The 22,869-nt window shown below is 40.0% G+C and overlaps 2 protein-coding genes across 3 annotated transcripts; one reads left to right on the top strand and one right to left on the bottom strand.

The window, feature by feature from the left end:
• Nucleotides 1-560: 560 nt before the first annotated feature.
• prdm1b (PR domain zinc finger protein 1-like) lies at nucleotides 561-7,272 on the bottom strand. Of its 2 annotated transcripts, none has more exons than XM_011491478.3 (7): nucleotides 7,124-7,272; nucleotides 5,768-6,010; nucleotides 4,759-4,878; nucleotides 3,750-4,002; nucleotides 1,914-2,908; nucleotides 1,658-1,786; nucleotides 561-1,523 (listed from the first exon to the last, which is right to left on the bottom strand). In XM_011491478.3, the coding sequence occupies exons 1-7, from the start codon at nucleotides 7,148-7,150 to the stop codon at nucleotides 966-968; spliced, it is 2,325 nt and encodes a 774-aa protein (XP_011489780.1). In that variant the 5' UTR covers nucleotides 7,151-7,272; the 3' UTR covers nucleotides 561-965. The 2 variants fall into 2 exon arrangements, with proteins under 2 accessions (XP_011489780.1, NP_001265739.1); NM_001278810.1 differs by having other exon boundaries at nucleotides 563-1,523; nucleotides 4,759-4,881; nucleotides 7,124-7,256.
• An 8,232-nt stretch (nucleotides 7,273-15,504) lies between these two features.
• prep (prolyl endopeptidase) lies at nucleotides 15,505-22,865 on the top strand. Its single transcript, XM_004083459.4, has 14 exons — nucleotides 15,505-15,695; nucleotides 15,952-16,026; nucleotides 16,859-16,992; nucleotides 17,114-17,244; nucleotides 17,331-17,540; nucleotides 17,636-17,757; nucleotides 17,836-17,941; nucleotides 18,362-18,553; nucleotides 18,666-18,863; nucleotides 19,829-19,932; nucleotides 20,957-21,188; nucleotides 21,290-21,421; nucleotides 21,502-21,658; nucleotides 22,037-22,865. Exons 1-14 carry the CDS (start codon nucleotides 15,567-15,569, stop codon nucleotides 22,329-22,331), a joined length of 2,217 nt encoding a protein of 738 aa, XP_004083507.1. The 5' UTR covers nucleotides 15,505-15,566; the 3' UTR covers nucleotides 22,332-22,865.
• The last annotated feature ends 4 nt before the right edge of the window (nucleotides 22,866-22,869 follow it).

The following is a 22,869-nucleotide window of genomic DNA, read 5'->3' as shown; positions in this document are numbered from 1 at the left end:
AGAGCAGCTTGAAGGCACTCTGTGACCTGATCTTCAGTGTATCATCAGCCGTGAGGAGACATGTTCTTTTGTTGTCAACGGTTGGGCACTTTGAACCTTTTGCCACCTGATACCCTTTAAAGTTGTAATGTGAGTATCACAGGAGGTTGCAGCCCAGTCACAGTGTGAGTCTGTCCTTCTACCACAGTGAGGTGTGCAAGATCTGGAGCAGTACTTAACCACACATCTCTACAATGTGCACATTATGCTAAAATGAGAAATTTTATCAATACCTTCCTTAACTAAACATTATAATGTCAGACATTAAACCCAAGAGACGTATTGCTACCTATTGGCGCTGTGTGGTTTGGTATTGTCTTTCCAAATTAATCATATCTTTATTGCTCAGTGTAGTTTTATGTGTTGATACCAACTAGAGGGGACTATTCGAAGACTAATATAAAGGTTTTTCACATAAGCGAAGCATGCTTGCACAAAGGAAGCATAAATGTAATGCACGCACAACTGAGGTTTCCTCTGTGTTGTCACTACCTTTAAGTCCGCTTTCACAACACACATTAAATAGATGCTGTCACTTTAATCAGACAACAAAAATACACACAAAGAAACTCTCAGTCTCACACAGTGAGACCACAATTACATATAATAAATGTTTGGGTATAAATCTTGTTTAGTTGTCATTTCAGCAAAACGGTTCCTGAGATGCAAGAAAAACAGTAAAAAAATATTGCAATTCTGTGCTTTTATACATGTTAGATTAAAATTAGCAAGAGAATAAATAGACACAAAAATGTAGACTACATCAGGCGAGGCTCAGCCTGCTGTTTTGACCTTTTATGATCTGCAGTCCCTTTAATAGGCCAGCCGATCCATGATTGAGGTAAGGCTTTTCTCCGGATAGGGCAGTAATTCACAGCTGTCGAGCTGACCTATAAGGATTATTTGGCCAGATTAACAGGACATCTTTAAGTCTCTGAAACACAGCCGGATTCCAGTTTGATTCTTGAGGGATTCAGACATAAGGGACTAATTCGGTGGAGCTGACCCTCGCAACTCTTTTTTGCCGATTTGCAGAGGCTTAACTCGGTCTCCCCTTCCACTCCCTCCAGGTGACTTAAGACTCCAGTTTGTATCTTCTTTATCAGGTCAAAAATATTCCCCCTCTCCATATCTATCCCTGCTGACAGCACTTCAAGCTGCTCGGCGGCCTCGCTGCTGTCAAATCTTTCTATCTCACAGTTAAACCGATGTAGTTCCTCTGGCGAGTATCTGCAGGAAGCTGAGGGTGAAAGAGGGCAGAAGCCTTGAAGGTGCACCTGCAGGCTGCAGTAGTGGAGAAAGGCACAGGAACAGTGAGGACAGCGGTGGAGTCTCTCCCCAGTGTGCAGGCGTTTGTGGAGCTTGAGGTGGATGAACTGAGTAAACCTGGCTGGGCACAGCTTGCACTGGTAAGGCCTCTCACCGGAGTGAAGCCGAAGGTGGGTCTTCAAGTTGCTCGTGCTGCTGAATCGCTTATGGCACACCTGTTTTAATATTTAGCAGAGGAAAATGTATATGAGAGAAAGTCTTTTGGTACTAGTGTCTGCATTTTTATGGCACGTGCAGAACGTATTGGTCTTCTTCTTGGTTTTTAAAGGAGTTAAATGTGTTGCCTTACTTTGCACTCATGGGGCTTCTCTCCTGTGTGAACCAGGTAGTGTTTTTGCAGGTGTGCCAGCTGAGTGAAGTTTTTGTTGCAGGTCTGACACTTGAATGGGCGCTCTCCACTGTGCACTCGTAAATGAACCTGGAGGCAGCATATTGGAGTTCAGTATTCATGAGGTTTTGCAAAAAACATTTAATGCCAATTAATATCTAAATCTTCTGGATGCCACTTATCTCTAACTTGATTTTTACAATGAAAATGAACTCACCTTGAGGTTGGAAAGTTGTCCGAAGATTTTTTTACAGATGTTACACTCATATCGAATCTTTCCATTCTCTCTAGTAAGGGGGTAAGATAGAGTCTTGTAGCCTATGATTTGCCCCTCTTGCTTGGTCTTCCTTAGGTCCAATGCATCCTCTGTAATGCTTTGAATTGCGGAGGTAGGCTTTGAAGGAAGGCAGCTGGAGGGCGCACCCATGCCTGCTGGTGGAGAACACCCTCCATGTGCGAAAGAGGACAGTGATCCACAGAGTTCAGTGTTGATGGGTGAGATGCCAGCCTTGGAAGGCACCGAATGGTCCATCCCAGCATTGCTTCGAGGTGAACTCTTCAAAACTCTGAGGTCATCAGAGCTACTCCTGAGGTAGGTTGTTCTTTGTGATGTGAGGTCCTTGCTGTCTTTTTGCTCGATTGTTAATTTGAGGTTTGATTTAGAACTGGAAGGCACTTGTGGCAAGCCTTTACAGTCACTCGTTAAAGGGTTTAGAAACATTGCATGGCTGTCAAAAGGAGAGGGGTTAGATGACACAGCAAAGGGAGGTTTCAGTCGATCACTGTATAATGAGTATGAATGAGGTAGAAGACCCAGTGAGTAATGAGGCAATGGAAATGAACCATGCCTGAAGGCAGAGGTAATGTGATCTGGCACATAGGATTCTCGGTAGGCCTGACTGGGCTGCAGAGCAAAGTGAAGGCTTGTGGGTAAAGAAATGCTTAGTGCTTGCCTTTTGGCTGTGGGGGGACTGCAGGGTGGCAGTGGGGGCAGTGGTGCGTATCCATGATTATAGATAGATTCTGAGAAGGGTTGAACTGGGTAAAGGACACTGGGACACAAGGGAAGAACTGCTGGGACGTATATTCGAGAAGAAGAGTCGTCCAGGCAACCGGGGAGGCTCAGCCGGGATTTGGCCGGTTCTTCTCTGAGGATTTCTGAGACGCTGTGGCCTCTTTTACCCGAGGTCTTTTCATGAGCATTGCTCTGTTCTGTTAGACAAACAAACAATAGAGAGAGGATAACAGACATGATTAATTATTATTCATTCAGAAGTTTGCAAAAGGTGTAACACTTAGGCAGATATGCATTTTTACTAGTGTTTTTTTTCTATATCATCAAAACTTTTTAAAAGTAAACAATGGAGCCAGTTCTGATCACAATACAGATTTTTTATATACTTGAAATGGATTACCCACATAATTGGACAGATCTGTTGTGTTGTAAAAGAAGTGGCACACAAAAACAAAATGACCAATAGATTTCACATAGTTCTTCTTGATAAAGTGGAAAATACCTATTTCATTGAGCAACCTATGCACTATACAAATATTACAAGGAATGCTACACATTTTTATAGCATCTAAGCCTTGATATCTTTTCAGAGAAAGTTTCCTCCTAACGAATCACAAAAAGAAGTCAGCTTTTATGACTTACACTATGCTCAACCAAGCCCTAAGCTGACAACAGGTGGATAAAACGAAGAAGCATGTTGTGCATTTCACCTACTTTTGGACAAAGTTAGCACCAATCTACATACAAAAGCAGAAATCTTATCTTTTGTTGCCCCCCCCCCCCCCCCTTCCTCCAGATAGCTCAGCTCTTAGTGAACAAATGGCTAACAACCCAGTGAGATACCAATCTGTCAGCGGATCACCTTGTCAGGACGTTTGAGTAGTTACTGAAGGTCTTCCTACCTCTCTTCCTCTTTGAGAGCTAGATAAGGCATCTGAGCCAAGAAACCATCAACACCACCAGTAGAGAATATTTGTGGATACAAAGAAGTATCCCCTCCCCCGCATTTGTAAAATATGGCTCATTATACACACTTACCATTTTTGTTGACCATCGGCTGCTCAAGTGGTAGGTAGTGACAGCGTTGGGCAAATTCAGGGCAGTACCACACCTTGAGCTCCTGGCTTGGCAGAAGTGGCTTAATGCTGAAGAAATAGATGTCCAAGCCACTTTGACATGCTACCAAATTCTGTTCCTCAACGGTACGAGCTGGACTGACGTATCGCATCCAGTTGCTTCGCTCTTCATTTAAACCATCCAGGATGTGGTGTAGGTTCCTCCCCACAAACACCTTAAGCGAGAGAGAACCAGTAAGAGTAGCAAGATAATGCAGTCAGCGATGACACATTCACAAAGTGAGGCAATTATGTCATAGTTTCCTCATGTCTTTATGGTAAATACTGCGCACTGTTTCAGCTGAGATAGGTACTGCATGTGTAACTGGCATGAGAGTCATCTCGAGCTGCAAAAGTAACACTGAACGAGAATGTATCTGTATGACTGGATTGTACCTTTGTGGGTTCTTGTGTTGTGGCTGTTGCACGATTTGGTTGGTGTTGATGGATTTCATGACTGCTGACTATAAACTGCAGGATTGCACAGGAGCGTGTGGGTAATGAAAGATGCCCCAACGCTGCCGATTTGTAACTTCAGAGTTCTGAGTCTTAAAGCCACTTCCTTGCTTAGTCAGTGTGAGAGTGTGAGAATCTGGAGATGTGCGGACATGTGTATGGTGTATTTACTGGCAGCGCTACCACGGCTGAGAGAAGTGGGGAGAGGAGAACCGCTGCGTCACCAAAACCAAACAGCTGTATATGTGTATGTGTGTGTGTTTGTGTGCGTGTGACCTCAAACAAGCACTTTTTTATATGCAGCAGATGCAACTGATTTGCATGAAATAATCCTCTAGCGCTTACATTGATCGCAACTGCTAACCTGCAGTCCAAGCTGCATCTTCAGCTGATCATGCATAATGTGAACTTGTTTAAAAATATACATTCGAGAGGTTAAATGTAGGTATTGAACACAAAAAGTCATTTTTACTCACCCTCCAAAAGTACTTCCTGTTGGCATCTTTTGGCAGAGTGTCATTGGTATAGCGTTCGCCCACAAAGGGGCCAAAGCGTGTCCCTTTGGGGATAAGCTCTTTACTGATGACTCCAAGCACCTGCTTGAAAAAGAGAACACATAAGCGTCAAACAGTTCACTGAAATTCTTTGGAAAGTGTTCAATAATTGATAATAAAAAGGAAAAAAAAAACATTAAGAATTTTGCTTGCTTATGGGCTGAATATCTCACAGCCATTTCCCCTGACCTATCTTTAACATCTTTTCTCCAAACTGAAAAGCTAAACTGAAAGTCTTATTCTGCTACCTGCAGGTGTCAAACTTTCTCCTTTATCTCAACTCCATAGGTTGAAAAAGAGTGGATAAGATGTCATGGTCACACCCCAGCAAGTTAAAAGGCAAAAGCCCTAAGCGATATATGCTCTCTTTGATCTTCGAAGAACAGAAAGACGAGTAAAATCTGTCATTATGGTTTCATAACTTTATCCAGTCAGTTTTACTTTTCATTTTAAAACAAGTATTTCCTCTGAAGTACATTTTTAGTTGAAAATTGCTTTAAAACCTTTATTATCTTAAATCAAGAGAATGAAATTTAGATTTTTGGTCCACAGAGCCATCTTTTCAATTATTAGTGTTGCTTCGCTTTGGCGCAATTTTGTTTTTGTTTGAACAGAAAGAAAGAATTTAGGAGAGCGATAAGTTATACTTTGTCATCAAGCTGAGCCCTGAAGGGCTTGGCTATTGTCTCCATCTCTGCCTTGATGCACACAGCAGAGACAAAAGGCTGAAATTAGACAACAACATGTCAAGTACTTCCTGCCAGAGAATGAATAAGAGGATGGAAGGATGTTGGAGTGACGCAAGAAATCAGCAGGCTGGAGCAACGTAAACAACATGTGCTTAAATTCCTTTGTTTTGTCTTTTTAGTTCACTTTTGATTTATTACTTTTTATCCCAGGTATATCACAAAAATTGGGGGTTCCTACTTACCTCTGGTGGGTTGTGGCACCGTTTTAGGGCAAGGTTTCTTGGTAAAGATCTCTCTGCTCGTGTCTTGCAGCTGTTTTCAGACTCTTCTTCGAAACGATGGTCTTTCACAGTGTAGATGTACTTTTCTTCAAAATCTTTTTCACTCCACAGTGTCATATCTAAATCCTGGTTTTCTGGTATTGGAAAGCCTTCTGGAGATGTCTCAGAGGCTAACATGGCTTTGGTGCATTCACGTGAGGAGGCCTGCAAAAAAAAAAAAAAACATTAACATTACATTGTATGCAAAAAACACCAGAAGTGGTTGACACAACCTATCTCATTTGTGGATGCTCAAATAAAAGCACTAAAAATATGTGGAATTAAAACCCTTTCAAAATCAAACATGAAGAGACAGGACCAAACTGGATCTGCTTGGAATGAAGCATCCGACTTTCCCATCAGCTGCGACAACCGGACAAACAAACTTCAAAAGAGAACCTCCACGCTTACTGCCCCACTGGCCCCACTGTCCCATACATCCTGTCACTTTCTGAATCACAACCCAGGGGCTATGAGGGAGGTTCCTTTGCATATCTGTCCTGGGGCAGGACAACTTTCACAAGGAAACAAGCTCTCCCAGTGAATCAAGCAGACTTCCTCTAAACTGACTGCTACTTGGCCCCCAGCCAGAACTGGGCTCTTATTCTGTCTGTTCATTTCTGCCTCTCCCTCGTCTCTCATACAGATTGTCATTTAACTCAGCGCTGACAAAAGAGACCTGACCGATAGGATCAAAGAAGGGAAACGATAGAAAACTGGCTTCTTTATTAGGCTATCAGCCTGCCATTGAAGGAAAGCCTCTTGCAGTGCTTGTCCAGGACTCCTATGAGCCGTCAGGAATTACATTTAATTCAATCCCCACCACTATGATTCCAGTTTCTGTGATGTTTGCAGAGATAATTTAACCCGCAGCATATTACCCTAAAAGTGAAAGACATGCTTCAATGAATTAAGAAAAGAAAGAGAGACAGATCAGATTTAAGTGTGACGTTTCACATGATTTTCCTCTGAAGTCTCTCGCCACAGCTGACCCGGAATGACTGTCACAAGCGTGACAGCTCACTTTGAAACTCCTGAAACTGGTGACTAAGCAGAAAATGTATTTCTGAAAATCAGAACATGAGTCAAAAGTGCACAGCTGTGGCTCACAGGACAAAGTGTGACAGACTCTAGAAAGCGTATTTTTATCTCACATCTTTTCTGGGTATCCTTGCAAAGAAAAGAAAATAGATAAACCCAAATTCAGTTCCTTTTGAAAAAAAAAATCTAGCCCAAATTAGCACAAGTATTGATATCAGTTTTCTGAGATAGACTTACTGTGAAGCCTTGAGAGGAGCCACACATAAGGCAGGCAGTCTGTGCTCTCCTCTGAGTGTCTGTGAGCAACCAGTGGCTGTTCTGCGTCCTCTGTCTCTGCCCGATCTTACTATCTTGTGTGCAAAAGTGAGACTGACTGCGGAGGAGGGAAGGTGTCTGAGTGTGCAAGAGACAGATACACTCCCTTTCCTCTCATGCTCCCTCCCCTTTTCTCCCCTGATTCTGGAGATTGTTTGTGTGTGTGTCACTGTTTTGCCCCGGGGGCCCAAGTTTTTCTCTGGTACTGGCTGTCACTCAGCTATGTCCGGAACACACAGCCGCATCTTCATTTGCTGACACTCATGCTGTCTGCATGTGGGCGAGAATTAGACATACCTGTGGAGCCCCCGCAAGTCAATGCTGCACCAGTGGGGTGTTACAAGTGAGACCGAAAATGTATGAGCAAGAACGAATTTACAGACTGGAAATTTTAAAAACGGTCATGTGTTTTCTGTTAAAATTGAATCAACTGTATTACTTTGTTCTGAAATTAAGTCTAGAGGCAGACAGATAAACAAAAAGTTATCAGAAATCTGCATTTTTTTTTATTATACATAGTGGAAATATGTCTTTCTTTTACAGTCCAAAAAATTGAAAATAATATGATTTCCCCAGAACTGGACAAAAAATTGCATCATTGTGAATTCAGGTGTTTTTGATATGATCTCAAAATACTTCGGCATTAAAATGAATTTTATATTTCCAAATAAGAACCCAGCCTACAGTGTGTCTACAAACTTTATGAACCTTACAAACTTTTTACCTCAGAGGTATTAAAAGTGTCACATACCCTTTTACATAGAAGTTTGTAAATGATTTCCTTTCAAAGACTTTTTTTGTACAATAAAACACAAATAACCACGGAAAGGTTTGGTCTGAAGACTTTTTAGGAAACTGTCACAAAGAGCTGGTTTGTTAAATTCAAGTGAAAAACACATTTTTTACCTGTGATGTTGTTTAAAAATCACAGTAAATTTTTTTTCTTGACTGAATTCCTCAGAAATAACAATGGCTAAACATAGAACCACAAACCTCACATCCCCTTTTTCTTAAAGTCACTTAAAGAAAATCTGCAAGATGCCAGAACAAAAATGCAAACTTTTCTCTTCATCTGCACAAATGCATATCTTTTGAGGCTTGCCAGGAGGGAAATACTAATGCAGGAAAGACATTTCAGCCATTTACATGAAGAAGAACTAAGGCTGACAGTAAAGAAGCAATAGTTTCACGGAAACTATTGACAAAATAAAAAAAAAACACTTGAACACTTAAGATTACTGAGATTACTCAAAAGGTACTTTACCTCAACAAACAAAAAATAGTTTGAAGGCAACCAACAGAAAAAATATGATCAAAATGCTTACAACTTTTGGGAATATTGTTGGTCTAAAGCTTTATATTGTTTTAATACATATATATGTATATGTATATGTATATAATTCTTTTAGGAGTGTCCTGTCTGAAGTCCATCTAAATGGGGAAGAGACACTGATGACGCTTGATCTTGAAGCACATTCACATCTGTGGCTGTTGTCTGACCTTACACCTCCTTCCTCCTGTCTCTCTTGTTATTTTTCTCCAGAAGCACCGTTTTCATTGGCAGAGCGCCAGTCATTACCAGAATTGCATGAATATAGAGACATGCCATCTATGCGCTTGACACGCGTCCAGCTGCTATGAGCTCAGCAGGGTGACAGCTTGACTCCATTTACTGGCACTTTCAACTTGTTTCACTCTCTCTACCTCAGAATACCTGCCTGGTGGATTGATGTTTGCTGAATTTGGTTCTATTTATGACAGACTTCATAGTTTTTTTGTCTTTTTGACGGTTCCTGTCCCGCTCACCACACCTGTCCAAGCCACTTATCACAACTGCTGACATGAGCCACCATATAATTTAAAATCCTATCCTCTTTTTCTCCTTTTCGCCCTGAGTCATCTCATTCATCACCTTCTATTCAATTCTTCTCTCTTCCAACTCCTCCTCTTCCTGTCCAATGCCTCTATCTGAACCCAACTGACTTTTGTATTACTTAAAGGCTCCCCGTGAATGACAGAATAGGCTGTTGTTGTTTATTACAAGATTCGTCGCAGGATTGCTCTGGTCTATGGTCATGTGTGGGTGTATTTTTCTGAAGGTGCGTTCACCTGGCTGGTTAATTGGACGTTGACATTCTTAGAATTGCAAAATGATGACATGACTTTCCTAGACATGATAATGGCTGCAACAAAAGGACAAAGAACAGTGATTTGTCCCTACAAAGATCAAGAATAACAAGCCTGTTGGCTGACCTTGCTAGTTGTTTGCTGTTTGTACAAGGAAGTACATTTAGGGGAATCATCGGTGTGTTTGTCTCAAACATGCGTGCGTCTGATATTTTCCTTTTCAGAAGGTTGAACAATGGGCTCGATTTTATTTCAACTTTCACTTATCAGCTTTACACTCTTCTCAAAATATTGTTGTATTTGAGGATGAGGCATTTTTACCATCCCTCTTCAGTACACTTGTGTTTTGTAAGAACTGAACCTAAAAGTAGATTGGTAGATTGAACAATTAGTCACCACAGTTTTAAAACTGGAACACAGGAATGTTCCAGCTGACGGTGCCTCTGGGGGCCCCTGCATTCAGCACAGGTTGCTTTAACCCTGCAATTTCCAGACTTAGGTCTGTACCTGCCCCAAGTCATTCCTCGTAAAGGGACTCAAAGCGACAACTCCTTTCTTTTACCTTCCCTCAAAGGATGAGGGCAATGATCTATTTTCTAGTTGCAACTGAATGTTTCCACCCAGCCTCCACTTCTTTCACTTTTTGTTTTTTATGGCACGATCAAGCTTAAACATCTGAAATGTCTGAATGTTTTTTATTATTTGCTGCTGGAGAAGTCAGTCTTCTCTTTTGGTGCATAACCTCCAACTAATGACAGGCAAAAATAAACCTGCTCAATGTATTGCATGTGATATTCCAGGTTTGATCCAGTTTTTAAAGTTTAGGTGTAAATATGAATAGAGAGTGTTACACCTTATCCACCACCTACTTAGTCAATCAGTAGCTATGGATCCCCTGTCAACAAGTCAAGAGTTATTATGGTGGATTCAGGTCAGGGAGGAATGTTGAACCCTACAACAGATGTTGTTTTTAAACCTGACCAAACCACCCACACAGATGAGAGGAAAAAGAGTTTCAGTGCATTCATTAAATTGATTTAAGGGCCTAAATCTGCATCGAAACTCTGATTAAGACAATCATTGAGAAAAACTCATTTGCTGAAACATTGTGGCTGCAAAGTGTCACCAGTATAATGTGCTGAGAAGTGGGCTAAATGTGGTTGACCATTGATTTCATCACATGCAAAAGAGAAAAAAACATCCCTTTTGGGCATTTAAAGGGCTTCCTTTTTCCCACGCATGCTTTTGTCAAATCCAGTTCATTCGACTCTCAACCATCTCAGCTTATGATGATGATTGAGAAGGAAACAAAGAAGTAACTGTCACGACTGCATACTACATAATCTATGAGTTGTTTTACACAATTTCCTTAGATCTGAAGTGATTTTTGAACTAAAAAAATTCCATTAGACCCAAGAAACCTGTCTGCAAAAAATGCTTCTTTCTTTCATTGTTTTGTCTTCCTCCTGATTACGAAGCCAGACAGTTATAATGACCAACAGGAGGATCCGGAAAGGATGCACACAAATTTGTGCAGATAGCAGCTTGTGCAAACAGACAGTCCCTTAAGTGCCTCTGCAAATCGTTAAAAATCCGTGCAAAAATAACACGAAGGCCTTCCTGTATCTCTGGCTGCTGGTCTCAGTCATGGCTCTCAGATTCCTGTCATAATTCTGCGTACTTGCCGTGCAAACAGGCTTGGAAATGATCTGACCTGTCACCTGATAGGGTTTCCCCTAACTCTCCTTCTCTCACATAGATACACATAGTTTATTTCCAAAATAAAGACAGACAGGTAGGCCCTGGATGACTTTTGAACCCATGGATACGTATTCTCATGCACCTATTTCTTTATTGTGTGTGTGTTCTAAACTGGCGCCATTCCCTGAGGTTACTGTAATTGATAGTGTCACGGAGCTCACCTTGACAGTTGTTTAATTATTAAAAGACAGAACTGGAGGTAGTTTTATTCATGAGGAAATCATCCTGAAATAAATATTTTTCAGCAAAGGAAGTGAAAAATGTATGAAAGGAGTCAATCCTTTCCACACTGGTTCACTGTGAAGTATTTTTTCACATTTTTGGACATTTTTAAATGGCACAGAAGTTGAAAACTGGCCAACCTAAGCTTTCAGATGAGCAGCAGGAAGTTTGTGCCTTGAATTCGGTAAGCTGATTTCTATCATTCCAACGTTACTCATAAACATAACAATAACCACCAAGCATGCCTTTCTATAATCCTCATGCGGATTTTATGCTTCAGTTAAACGTTCTTTTGCTTCAAGAGAGCTATGACTAGCATCCTTCGTAAAATGCGGAAATTTACTGCCAGTTGGTGACAACATCACTGACACTCGAAGGAGCCGCTGTGTCTGTCTGTTCATCTCCTTCAGTGCCAGAGACTCATTCACGCTCCCCCCTCAGGACCAGTCAGACAGCCCTGTCCTCCACCTGTCTCTGCTGTCACCCCCTCCCAGTTATTAACAGGGTCCCGGTGCCCCTTTGTAAGTGCACATGTCAACTTCAAAATTACAGGGCGCACTTGCACATGTTTGTTTTGCATTTTTAAAGGGTAATATGTGTCTGCACGCAAACTAAATGTCCATTTTCCCTCCTGCTCACTCGTCCTCCCAGAAAACAAAGCAGGCAAGCTTCAAAGAGACACGATGACGGGCGAGAGCTGCCAAGCAGTGCTGCGTAATGACTAAGAGGAAATAATAAAGTAATTTTCCTGCTGAAGTAAATGTTAAATCCCCTTTCCAAACGTAACTGACATGAGATAGTCCATGTTGATGGCATCTCTGTAAAAATATAATTTGGGCATGTCTGAATCTTTCGGTTTAAAGAGAGCACTGACAAGTTTGACAAGAAGGAAGGGGGTGTGAATTGACCAAAAGACAAAGGTCTATTTTCAGACAGTGACGTCAGCTTTATTCTCTAACGCCATGACTTAGAGGACTGTAAATATGACATAGTGCTTGCACAAGTAATCAAAGACACTCGACACACGATCTTCTTCTTTTTTCTAATCACCCTTTTATCTCTGGTCTTTCAACAAGTTGACTTTGGGTAACTGGAGCACTCTGTGTCTTTTCAACACGATCAGCACAAACAATGAGAAACTCCTGTTCCCCCCCAGGGTGACTGACTGTGTCTCATTGTGGCCTTTATTCCTGTTTTTTCTACTCAATGAAATCAGGCCTTTGTGTCTGAATAGACACTGACAGAACCTTGTTAGTTAGTGCACCGCTGCCTCAAAGTGGAGTGACGCTGTCTGTGGTTGAAAACTGAACCTGTTTTCACAGCTCAGATTTATAATGGCTGTTTTGTAAAGGAGGACTGAAAAAAAAGGGCACCGTCGCATGGATTTAGCATTTCCTATCATTTGTTGCAGCCACCCCATCCATCTTGCATGTGTGGTGTAATTTCCCCACCTGGATCTGCAATAACATCCTGTTGTCTGAGGACATCTGAGGGTTCAGGTTAGACTGCCCCGCTGTTGTCCAGACCCAAGCTAATGATAGCCAGGCAGGAAGCGGCCCCGTGCTATCTCTGTGTTTAACAGCATCTTAATTATTGCTGTGTGTAGTGTCTCTGAACTCCTATTATTTGCTTCAACTCACAAAGACTCAAGCGAACATGTCATCCTGTGTTTTGATTGCCACTTTTATGACACACGAAGAACCAAAAAATAAACTTGAAAAAGTTCAAACTTCACAAAAAAATGGACATTGATATACGAAATGATGTCATTGGACTAAATAAAAATTAAATGAAGCCGGTTAAAGTTGAACACAAACGGCTTTAGGTCACACTTTTTTTTTTACGACACGTGTTGACTAGCTTCAGTATCTTAGAATGAAACTCTGAAACTAACAGCTCAATGGAGAAAAAGGAAGTCACATTTCATCTGTCTGCTGGTGTGCAGACGCCTGACTTTCAGTGTTGCCTCATTCTTTGAAAATATTCTGTGCACATATATTTTTTTCATGTTGCAGCTTAGAGTCATTGTCAAGAAGGAAATGCCTCCAGGTTGAAAACGGTTAATGTACAACTGGCAATAAGAAAAGAGTTTTTGTTTTATTATGTGTAACTACGTTTTAGGAAACATGTTTAAGCTTGTTTTTCTGGGTCTAAAACTGTTCGAGTTATGTAACTCAAAATGAATGCCCAGATTCAACACTTAAAAAGTCTAATTCTATTTATTTACTAATTAATAAAAAATCTATTGTTCATTTTGTGCTGCCAGTGGTTGCTGTCAACATAAATGATCAATTTATGGTAATTTTGCACATAAAAGGGGCCAGAGTCTGGGTTATTCTACATTTTAAATTGACCTACATGCATGGGGAGGAACTGTAATTAAGTTATTTAAGTAACCTGGAAAATTAGGAGGCTGACTGACAAAGCAGAACTCCACAGTTGGAAAATCCCGTGAGCTAAACACATAACATTTAATAACAGCTTTTTTTGGTTTGATAATTTTAGAAAAGTAGGCCAAGAAGAATCAAAATGACCCAAAAATGTGATTAAAATCATAATAAACTTGCACACAATGAGTATTTTTCCCTGCGAGTATCATCTCTGTGAGTGTGGGCCAACGTGTGAAAAGCTTTTGTGCAAATGTAAAAGAGACTGCTGATTGATCAAAAACTCGTGTCACTGAAGCTTTGTGATTTAAAACTGGTTTAACTGGTGACATGAATCTAGAGGTAGTCCAGGTATGAGACAGATCAACGGCTTGCTTTCTGCGTAACTATTTTATGAGGCGGAAAACAAAAAGAAACAAAAGTCCACTGCTTCACAGGAACCGGTCAGAGTGAGGCCATGAAGATTTTTTTGACAGAGATAACCTTGTAGTAAAGCACAACAGGTGGTCGTCCTTTTTTGTCCTTTGGAACGGAGGCAGGTGCTTCCGACGGTTGGGGGGGCAGATCACTTTTGGCCCAGGACAATGCAGCAAAACAAAGGAAAAAGGAGGTGCAATTCATACACCGACATGGCCAGAGCATTCCAGCTCTGTGTCAAATACAGGAAAGCAGGACAGCTCTATGATCAGAAGGTCCACAGTGAAACACGTTCCTTGGAACTGTCATGGGGGGGGGGGGGGGGGGTCGCTTATCAGTTTGACTTTCTTTTCCATTTTGCAGGAAAAAGTAACCAGAAGGAGACTTCTGTTGTTTATCAAAGAATTATTTTAGGGTCAAGGGGACAGGAAAACATTGAGACCCTGAATAACCCTCAGTATACAAACTTGAGATCCACAAATCTTCTTTTTTGTTATTTATTTTGTGATGCACAAAAAGGGGGGGCATCTTTTTGAGTGCAGTGAATTAAAACCGGCTTGCATGATCAAAGGTTTTGAGTAATTTCCTAATTTTTCCGAAACATTTTTGAAATCAGAGAATAATAGGGAAAAAATGAATTAATAAATACTATTGCTATTTAAAATTTGTTGTGCAGCCATCCACTTGTTTTCCTGACGTTTGCGTGGCATTGCATCGGTCTCGGAAGTCCCTTCATATAATTTAACTGTCTGATTGGCAGAGGTATGCTAGCAATGCATTTCATTTCAGAATGAGCCATTCAGCCTTCTGCAGAAATTAGATCTGCATTGCCATTGGATGATACACAAAAGCTTCAAATCCGAAATGAAACAGCCATGAAAATGGTCATTATAACTTGCCATAGGTTAACTCATCATTAAGGAAGGGCTTTGAAAAGTTACTAGATAGTTCAGAAAATGTAGATTTTATGAAATACCAAAAATGAAATACCTGAAATTTATTTTAGCCTGTCTTTGATTAAGCATTGTGTTAGAAGACACGTTTTTTAGATTGTTTACGGATTTTATTTTGGTTCTAAGTTTTGCCTGGAAACATCAAGAAGCTCCCAGGGGTACACAAAACCTCATTTGACTACTCTAGTGATTTGATGGGGCTCCTTAGAGACCAACAATAATGACCAGATAATCATTAACTAAACAACATTAACTATGTCTGGAGATGGTAAAGATATATTATTTGTAAATGTTAAACAAAGAAAGGTACAATTTCTTTTAAATGTACACCTTTCAACAAAGCGGAGATTCTCAATGATTGCATTACCACGCTTTGCCAAAAGAGGGCGCTGTTAGAAATGTCTTACCCACAAAACAACAAACGCGCTTATCCTTCCGTGTGCTTTGTTGTTTATGAGTGAGCTGGCCATTTCCTCTGACAGAAGCTCCAACAAGTGAATGATTTACAGGATAATTTCAAAAGCCCTTCTAAATACACCGAATCTTCTATATATTTTACGCCATTCCAGAAAGCTAACCTCAAAAATGGCTTTCCAGTATCCGCAGGCTTACCGTGACGAAGCAGTAGTAAGTGATGTGACTCCGCAGCTAGCATAGCATGCTAGGTAGCCGGGAGTGTTTTCATTCATTGAGTTAAAGCGGTTTCTTTGTTAGCATGCTTGTTAATTTAGCAAAGGATAGCAAGTCGACATGTTTTATTGTAATTTGTGTTTCATTACTTATCATTTAACATTTCTGCGTACTGTCTGACTAACTCGATCGACTAGAATATGCTAACTAACTAATTATTTTGACTAAACCTGCTTTGCTTTATTTGTCTTAGGTGGATACCTACCATGGCTCGAAGATACCGGATCCATACAGCTGGTTGGAGGACCCGGATAGTGAAAAAACCCAGGTAACCCTCTAAGATTATTTGTTATTATCTTAATGCAAATGTATTTAGTTTAAATATGGGGGGGTTAAGACTCACTAGGTGGTTACAATTACTTCTTACAAATAATCATGATCACTCATTTACAAACAACATCTATCAACAATGCAAAAGCCAGAGTAAAACCAAAGTAAAACAGAGAGTGAAAGACAAAATTATATCTAAATAAAAAAGCCTTGACCTGATTTTAAAAACACTCTGTAAAGGAGAATGTTCCAAATATTGCTAGGAGCAAAATCTGAAAGCCAAGGTCTCTGGTTTTATTATAGCGGGTTTTGCTGGCACATGAAAAATATTTTAAAAATTGAATATTTTCCACAAATTATTACTATTATTGTCATTTTTTGTATTATTTGGTAGATTCTTGTTTTGTCTGTTTAATAATAATAATAAAAACAATCAACTTTATTTATATAGCACTTTTTGAAATCCAGATTACAAAGTGCTGTACAATTGTTTGCTGTACAGCTGTTTGTTTTTCTTCCATTTTTCTAAAGTTGAAGACTTCACAACCCTCTCAAAAACATTTTTTTACCCTTTTAAAAAAAAAGACAGATAAAAATTACCACTGCTCCCTCTTTAATAATGTTCTCATCCCTTTTCACAATTAGTTTAATGATTCTATAGTTGTTTTAGTGCTTTTATATTATTTCTGTAAGTTTTTTGCAGTAAAAAGGGGAACTGCATGTGTGTTGTCACATTTTAAGTCATCTTTCTTCTGTACCTTTATATTTTTCGAAAACTGCAACAGTAATTATGGCATGGTAATATCGTTTTGTTGTGATTTATCCACCAGGCCTTCGTCAATGCTCAGAACCAGCTGACTTTGCCCTTTTTAGAGGGTTGTGAGGTGCGAGACCTCTTTAAGGAGCGCATGACTGAACTGTATGACTATCCCAAGTATAGCTGTCCTTTCAAACGGGGAAACAGGTGAGAACTTCTTTTATGCCAAGTTTTCATTTCTTCATCGTTCCACTATAAAGAATTACCGGTACATTTCTGTGAATCCTGTGTGATCATTCTAAAATTGTGCTCTGGTTTTGTACGGTAGGTACTTTCACTTCTACAACACAGGTCTTCAGAATCAGAGTGTGATGTATGTTCAGGAGAGTCTAGAGGCAGAACCCACAGTCTTCTTAGATCCAAACACATTTTCTGATGATGGGACTGTAGCTCTGCGAGGTACAAACCCACTTTCCTTTAAATTTAATTACTAGAATTACAGCAACAATTTAAACATTTTTAGATTTTTTTTTGATTATTCCAAGGCTATGCATTCTCTGAGGATGGCGAATATCTAGCGTATGGCACCAGTGCCAGCGGATCCGACTGGGTGGAGATGCGCTTTCTACGTGTTGATGGTGCCCTTCCTCTGGAGGACCACCTGGAGCGGGTCAAGTTTAGCTGCATGTCCTGGACTCATGATGGGAAGGGTCTTTTCTACAACTCCTACCCTGACCAGGAGGGGAAAAGTGACGGTATGTCAGCTTATTGGTCAGACAAATATGAGTCGGCTTATTAACCAAAGGTTGGCCAATTTAAATTGATCATTCTAATGTCTGGCTGTTTTCAGGCACTGAGACTTCCACAAACATTCACCAGAAGCTGTACTATCATCTTTTGGGGACGCCACAGTCTGAGGACATCTTGTGTGCCGAGTTTCCCGACCACCCCAAATGGATGAGTGGTGCAGAGGTATACCGAAACTAAAATTCAACCAATCCCAATAAGGGGCAATCTGGAAATTTGAAATACATTTCTGTATTTTCGCAGGTATCAGATGATGGGCGCTACGTCCTGCTCTCCATCAGAGAGGGCTGTGATCCCGTTAACAGGTTATGGTATTGTGACCTCCAAAAGTCTCCTGAGGGTATTACAGGTACATTTACATTCAAATTTGTGCTTTTAATTAAAGCTAAGCTTGAAAATAGATGTATCAAATTAAAAATAAAAATATAAGATCTGATGTTGATTTATGAAATAAATAATGGCAAAAAGAATTCACGCAAAACCTGATGAACTTTCCTGTTTTTGAATCTGAATTCATAATTTTAATGATAAGTGTTGCCTTTAAGTCAGTTAGTTTTTTTTATAACTAAAATAAAATATTTTGGAGTGAAACCTGGCCATTTGATCAATAATATTTCAAATCCCAGCATCAGGAGTCAGAATGTAAAACTGTGAATTGAACTCAAATCAAATTGGACGTTGGTTAAAGATGTTTAGCCCATATTTGTAACTGTAAACCTATTATTTCTGTATGTCCTCGATACTCAAAACCAGTCTGGTGTCTTCTCAGGGCTTTTGCCATGGGTCAAGTTAATCGACAACTTTGACGCAGAGTACGAATATGTGACCAATGAAGGCACTTTGTTCACTTTCAAAACCAACCTGGACGCCCCGCGTTACCGACTCATCAACATCAACTTTGACTCTCCTGAGCAAACCAACTGGAAGGAGCTCGTCCCTCAGCACGACAAAGACGTCATTGGTGAGCTGGTGGAATACTCGTGTGACCTGGACTACCAAAATAGTAGCATCATTATGCTGCTTCCAGATCCATATTTAAATTCTTCTGCCCCCTTTTCCTGTCGTCCCTGCAGTGTTTGCCACATGTACATACTCCAGCTTTCTGTTCGTGTGTTTCCTCCACGATGTCAAGAACATGTTGAAGATGTACCGCCTGAGCTCAGGGGAGGAGCTGAGGACCTTTCCTCTTGATGTTGGCTCCATTGTGGGTTTTACAGGACGAAAAATAGATTCTGAGATCTTCTACTATTTTACATCTTTTCTGTCTCCAGGTACTAAACTGCAAATATTCTCTTTCATTGAAGAGCAGTTGAATAGTTGAAAACAGCATTTTTTATTCTTTTCTGATTTCTGATTCTTATATTTTGAAAATACTCTGTCTTTTTCTTTTAATAATAATAATTGATACTTTTTTTATCCCACAATGGGGAAATTCTTCTCGGCATTTTGACCCATCCCCTGCGGGGAGCGGTGGGCTGCAGGCTGGCCGCGCTCGGGGGGGCGACAGCTTGGCTGGGGAGGGTGGGGATCGATCCGCCAACCCTTCGGTTGTTGGACGACCTGCTCCACCGCCTGAGCTAACCTGCCGTCCAATATTTAATCTTAATTAGACGAAATGTTTTAGGCTTTATAGTATTCAGGACCATGGACAGCACAACATGCTGATGTGATTATTACCTATTATTAGGAGCAAAGAAACATTGATCTTACCTCAAAGTCTGCTACAGTCCACAGAAAAATGCCATTCCACCCAAGCTATACACAAAAACTTTAAAGCTGCAAAAGCTGACAGCCTTTTGTTGACCTTTGAGTGTGTAGATGTATTAATTTCTAGAGAAGCAGCAAAATATGTCGATAGGGGTCAGGTTTGTTGTTGTTGTTTTGTTGTTACTAGACAAAATGATTTTGCTTTTCACTTAAGAGCTATCTGTGAGTTGCCTGGGAAACTTTAGTGATTTATGAAGTTAAGCTTCCAAACAGAGGAAAAAGTTCATTTTTATAAATCTTTTTTTTCATAAATCTTTTAAAGCCTGACAAATTCAATCTTTTGGATAATGTGATGTTCTCACTTCCAAAATAGTGGTATTTATTTATTGGCTTTTGTTTGAGATTTTAAAACTAAAAGTTTAAAAGAAAAAGATGGAATTAAAACTAAATTAAACTAAATTAAAACTTTTAAAAAGATAAGATTATTGAAACACAACTTATGAAATGCTTTCCTTTTTCTGTATTTTAGCTATCATATACCACTGTGACCTAACAAAGGATCCGCTGCAGCCTCGAGTATTCAGAGAGGTTACCGTCAAAGGATTCAACCCATCCGACTACCAGACCACCCAGGTAAGGATTGCAGCTATGATACTTCTTCTGAAACCTTCATCAAGAATGAAAACGTTACACTGTTACAGTTATTGAATATTCAAACTAAGCACTGGATTATGATTTTATATACGAATGTGACTTGGAAAGTTAAAAGTAAGAAATCAGATTCTCCAGGGGTCAATGTTTAGACTGTAGGGTATGTATATATAATTTTTTTTTTCTGTTTTCATTTATTGCTTCTACAACAGAATCGTCCTTTTATTAATGGAGTTTAGCTTTTCAGCAAAAGCTCTATTCACTTAAAAATAAATAAATAATTGCATACAGAAATGTTCAACAGAAAAGTTTCTATATCCTTTACCTGCATGAACTTTTTCTTAGAAATGGATTTAGTTTTCAATGTAAACTTCTCATCAAATGATGGTTTTGGTCATAAAAGTTGTGAGCTTATTGTAATGTAAAATTCCATTTCCATGTATTTTTAAAGTTTAGGAAACTTTAGGAAAAATTTCCTTTTTTCCCTAAATTATCTCAGTCAAGATGGTTTTAATCGTAATTTAGCATTTACATGATAACATTAAGACTCCCTTCATTTTTTTTTTTTTACTTTGTCATGTGCAACCTAGTCAGAGAAAGTAGGATGTGGATCCACAAAACTGCTGAACCATTTCCTTTTTACAAAGTAATGCTCAACCACAAAAGAGCAAGATGTGAGGAAAAAGCTTATCTCATACCCTGATTAACAGAAGCTGTTTTAACTTTTTAGAGATAATTCTCTTCATGGTCTTGTTGGCTTTAACAAACAATGCTCTCTGAGTGTGTATTCGAAGACTTCCTGGTAAAAAAAAAAAGAGTTAAATTAAAATATATATATATATCTATATATATAGATATAGATAGATCTAGATATATCTATATCTATAGATATAGATATAGATATAGATATAGATATAGATATATATATATGTATTTGTCCTCCTTGGCTGTTCTCTGCCACAAAGATGTATATTTTTCTGAACTCTGCCTTCTGTGTTTTGCTCAGATCTTCTATCCTTCCAAGGACGGCACTCAAATCCCGATGTTTATTGTTCACAAGAAGGGAATCAAATTGGACGGCTCCCATCCGGGTTTTTTGTACGGCTACGGTGGCTTTAACATCTCCATCACACCCAGCTACAGCGTCTCCCGCCTCATCTTTGTCCGACATCTGGGGGGAGTTCTGGCAGTGGCCAACATCCGAGGGGGAGGAGAGTACGGGGAGACCTGGCATAAAGGTCTCAATCCTTTAGGATTTTGAATTGAAACATGTGAAACCAGTTTTTAGTGTTGCTGCAGCTAAAGCCCTTCACATTAATACTTTGCTTTTCTTTTTTAGCTGGTATGCTTGCAAACAAGCAGAATTGCTTCACCGACTTCCAATGTGCAGCTGAATATCTCATAAAGGAGGGCTACACGTCTCCATCCAAGCTGACTATAAATGGAGGCTCTAACGGTGGCCTTCTCGTTGGTATGGATGGTTTGGCAGATGAATAGGGATTGTTAAATAGTTCCAGTCGTTGACTGTGTGGCGTGATGCTCTCCCCTCAGCGGCCTGTGTCAATCAGCGACCTGAACTGTTTGGTTGTGCCGTAGCTCAGGTCGGCGTCATGGACATGCTGAAGTTCCACAAGTTCACCATCGGCCACGCTTGGACCACAGACTTCGGCTGCTCTGAAAACAAACAGCAGTTCGATTGGCTCATCAAGTACGTGCTCTCCAGACCGCATGGCGCTCTTAGAATATAAAATTCATGGGTGTACAAGTCAGCTGCCAGAGTTATTGATTTCATGTCCAGTTTATTTCCTACGTCCTATAACAAAGAAAAACAAATGTCATTAAAACCTAGCAAAAAAAATCTTGGTTTTTAAGCTCATGTCCAGAGAAGAGCATGACAAAACCTCAGATGATTTTTTTTATTATGTTAGAGCTAACTATTTGCTAATAATATTCTCTTTAACTTGAACTTTTCCATAAAATTAGTTACCGGTAATTAAAATTGAGGAGATGCAGACTAACAGTTCCCTTATAGCTAACATTTTTTAGTGTTTTTTTTTCCTCATTTCTTGCTGCCTCTCTTTTCCAGATACTCTCCACTGCATAACATCCGTGTCCCAGAAGGCAGCGGGGTCCAGTACCCTGCCGTTCTGCTGCTCACAGGAGATCACGATGACCGGGTGGTGCCTCTCCACTCCCTTAAATACATCGCCACCCTGCAGCACATTGTGGGCCGCAACCCCAAGCAGACAAATCCCCTGTTCATCCTCGTGGACACGAAGTCGGGTCACGGTGCCGGCAAACCCACCAGCAAAGTCATCCAGGAGGTGGCTGACACGTACGCCTTCATCGCTCGCTGTCTGAACATCTCCTGGGTCAAATAACCTTTTTTTTTTTGTGCTGTTTTTGTTTGTTTCATCCCAAACATTGACATATTTGTAAAAGTATAACTGCTGCCATTACTACACCATTTTTTTCTTTGTTTACTTTTGTCTTTTTAGCCCATCAGTATCTAAACGAAACTATAAAATCACGCAGTTTAAAAAAAGATGCACCGTATTTGTAGTTTTAACATAGGAGCTGCCTTTCTGATTGAGCCATTACTCACGAGGTTTGATCGGTGAAAGGTTAAAGGGTTGTTCCAGCATCTTCTGCAGGCTCCAACTGAACACATTATTTATTATGTACATCGATGTTAAACAATGTTGACATGTAGAATTCTGACAGACAGTATTGCAATGAGTGTGGACGTGATAAAAAAAGAAAGCATTTCATGAATGCATGGAGGGCTTTTGGGAGTGTGATATCAGTCCTTAATGTTTCAGAGTTATGATTTCTACCTCTTGACTTGTGCTTACTGTTTACCTCCTAAAGGGAAACTGAACGAAAAGCCACAATAAATAACTTTTTAAAGAAAAGAAT

Source organism: Oryzias latipes, chromosome 24 (genome assembly GCF_002234675.1).
Source record: "Oryzias latipes chromosome 24, ASM223467v1".
Classification (NCBI taxonomy): Eukaryota; Metazoa; Chordata; class Actinopteri; order Beloniformes; family Adrianichthyidae; genus Oryzias; species Oryzias latipes.
This window is presented reverse-complemented; position numbering and strand designations above follow the sequence as displayed.

Coding starts and splice junctions, on each gene's coding strand:
- prdm1b (NM_001278810.1), bottom strand. CDS start 7,150: ATGTGTGGCTCCTCTCAAGGCTTCACA. Junction 4,003..4,758: donor ACAGGAAGTACTTTTGGAGG/GTGAGTAAAAAT, acceptor CTCTCGCTTAAG/GTGTTTGTGGGGAGGAACCT. Junction 1,524..1,657: donor AGAAGCCCCATGAGTGCAAA/GTAAGGCAACAC, acceptor ATATTAAAACAG/GTGTGCCATAAGCGATTCAG.
- prep (XM_004083459.4), top strand. CDS start 15,567: ATGATTTACAGGATAATTTCAAAAGCCCTTCTAAATACACCGAATCTT. Junction 16,993..17,113: donor CCTTTCAAACGGGGAAACAG/GTGAGAACTTCT, acceptor TTTGTACGGTAG/GTACTTTCACTTCTACAACA. Junction 17,245..17,330: donor TGGGACTGTAGCTCTGCGAG/GTACAAACCCAC, acceptor GATTATTCCAAG/GCTATGCATTCTCTGAGGAT.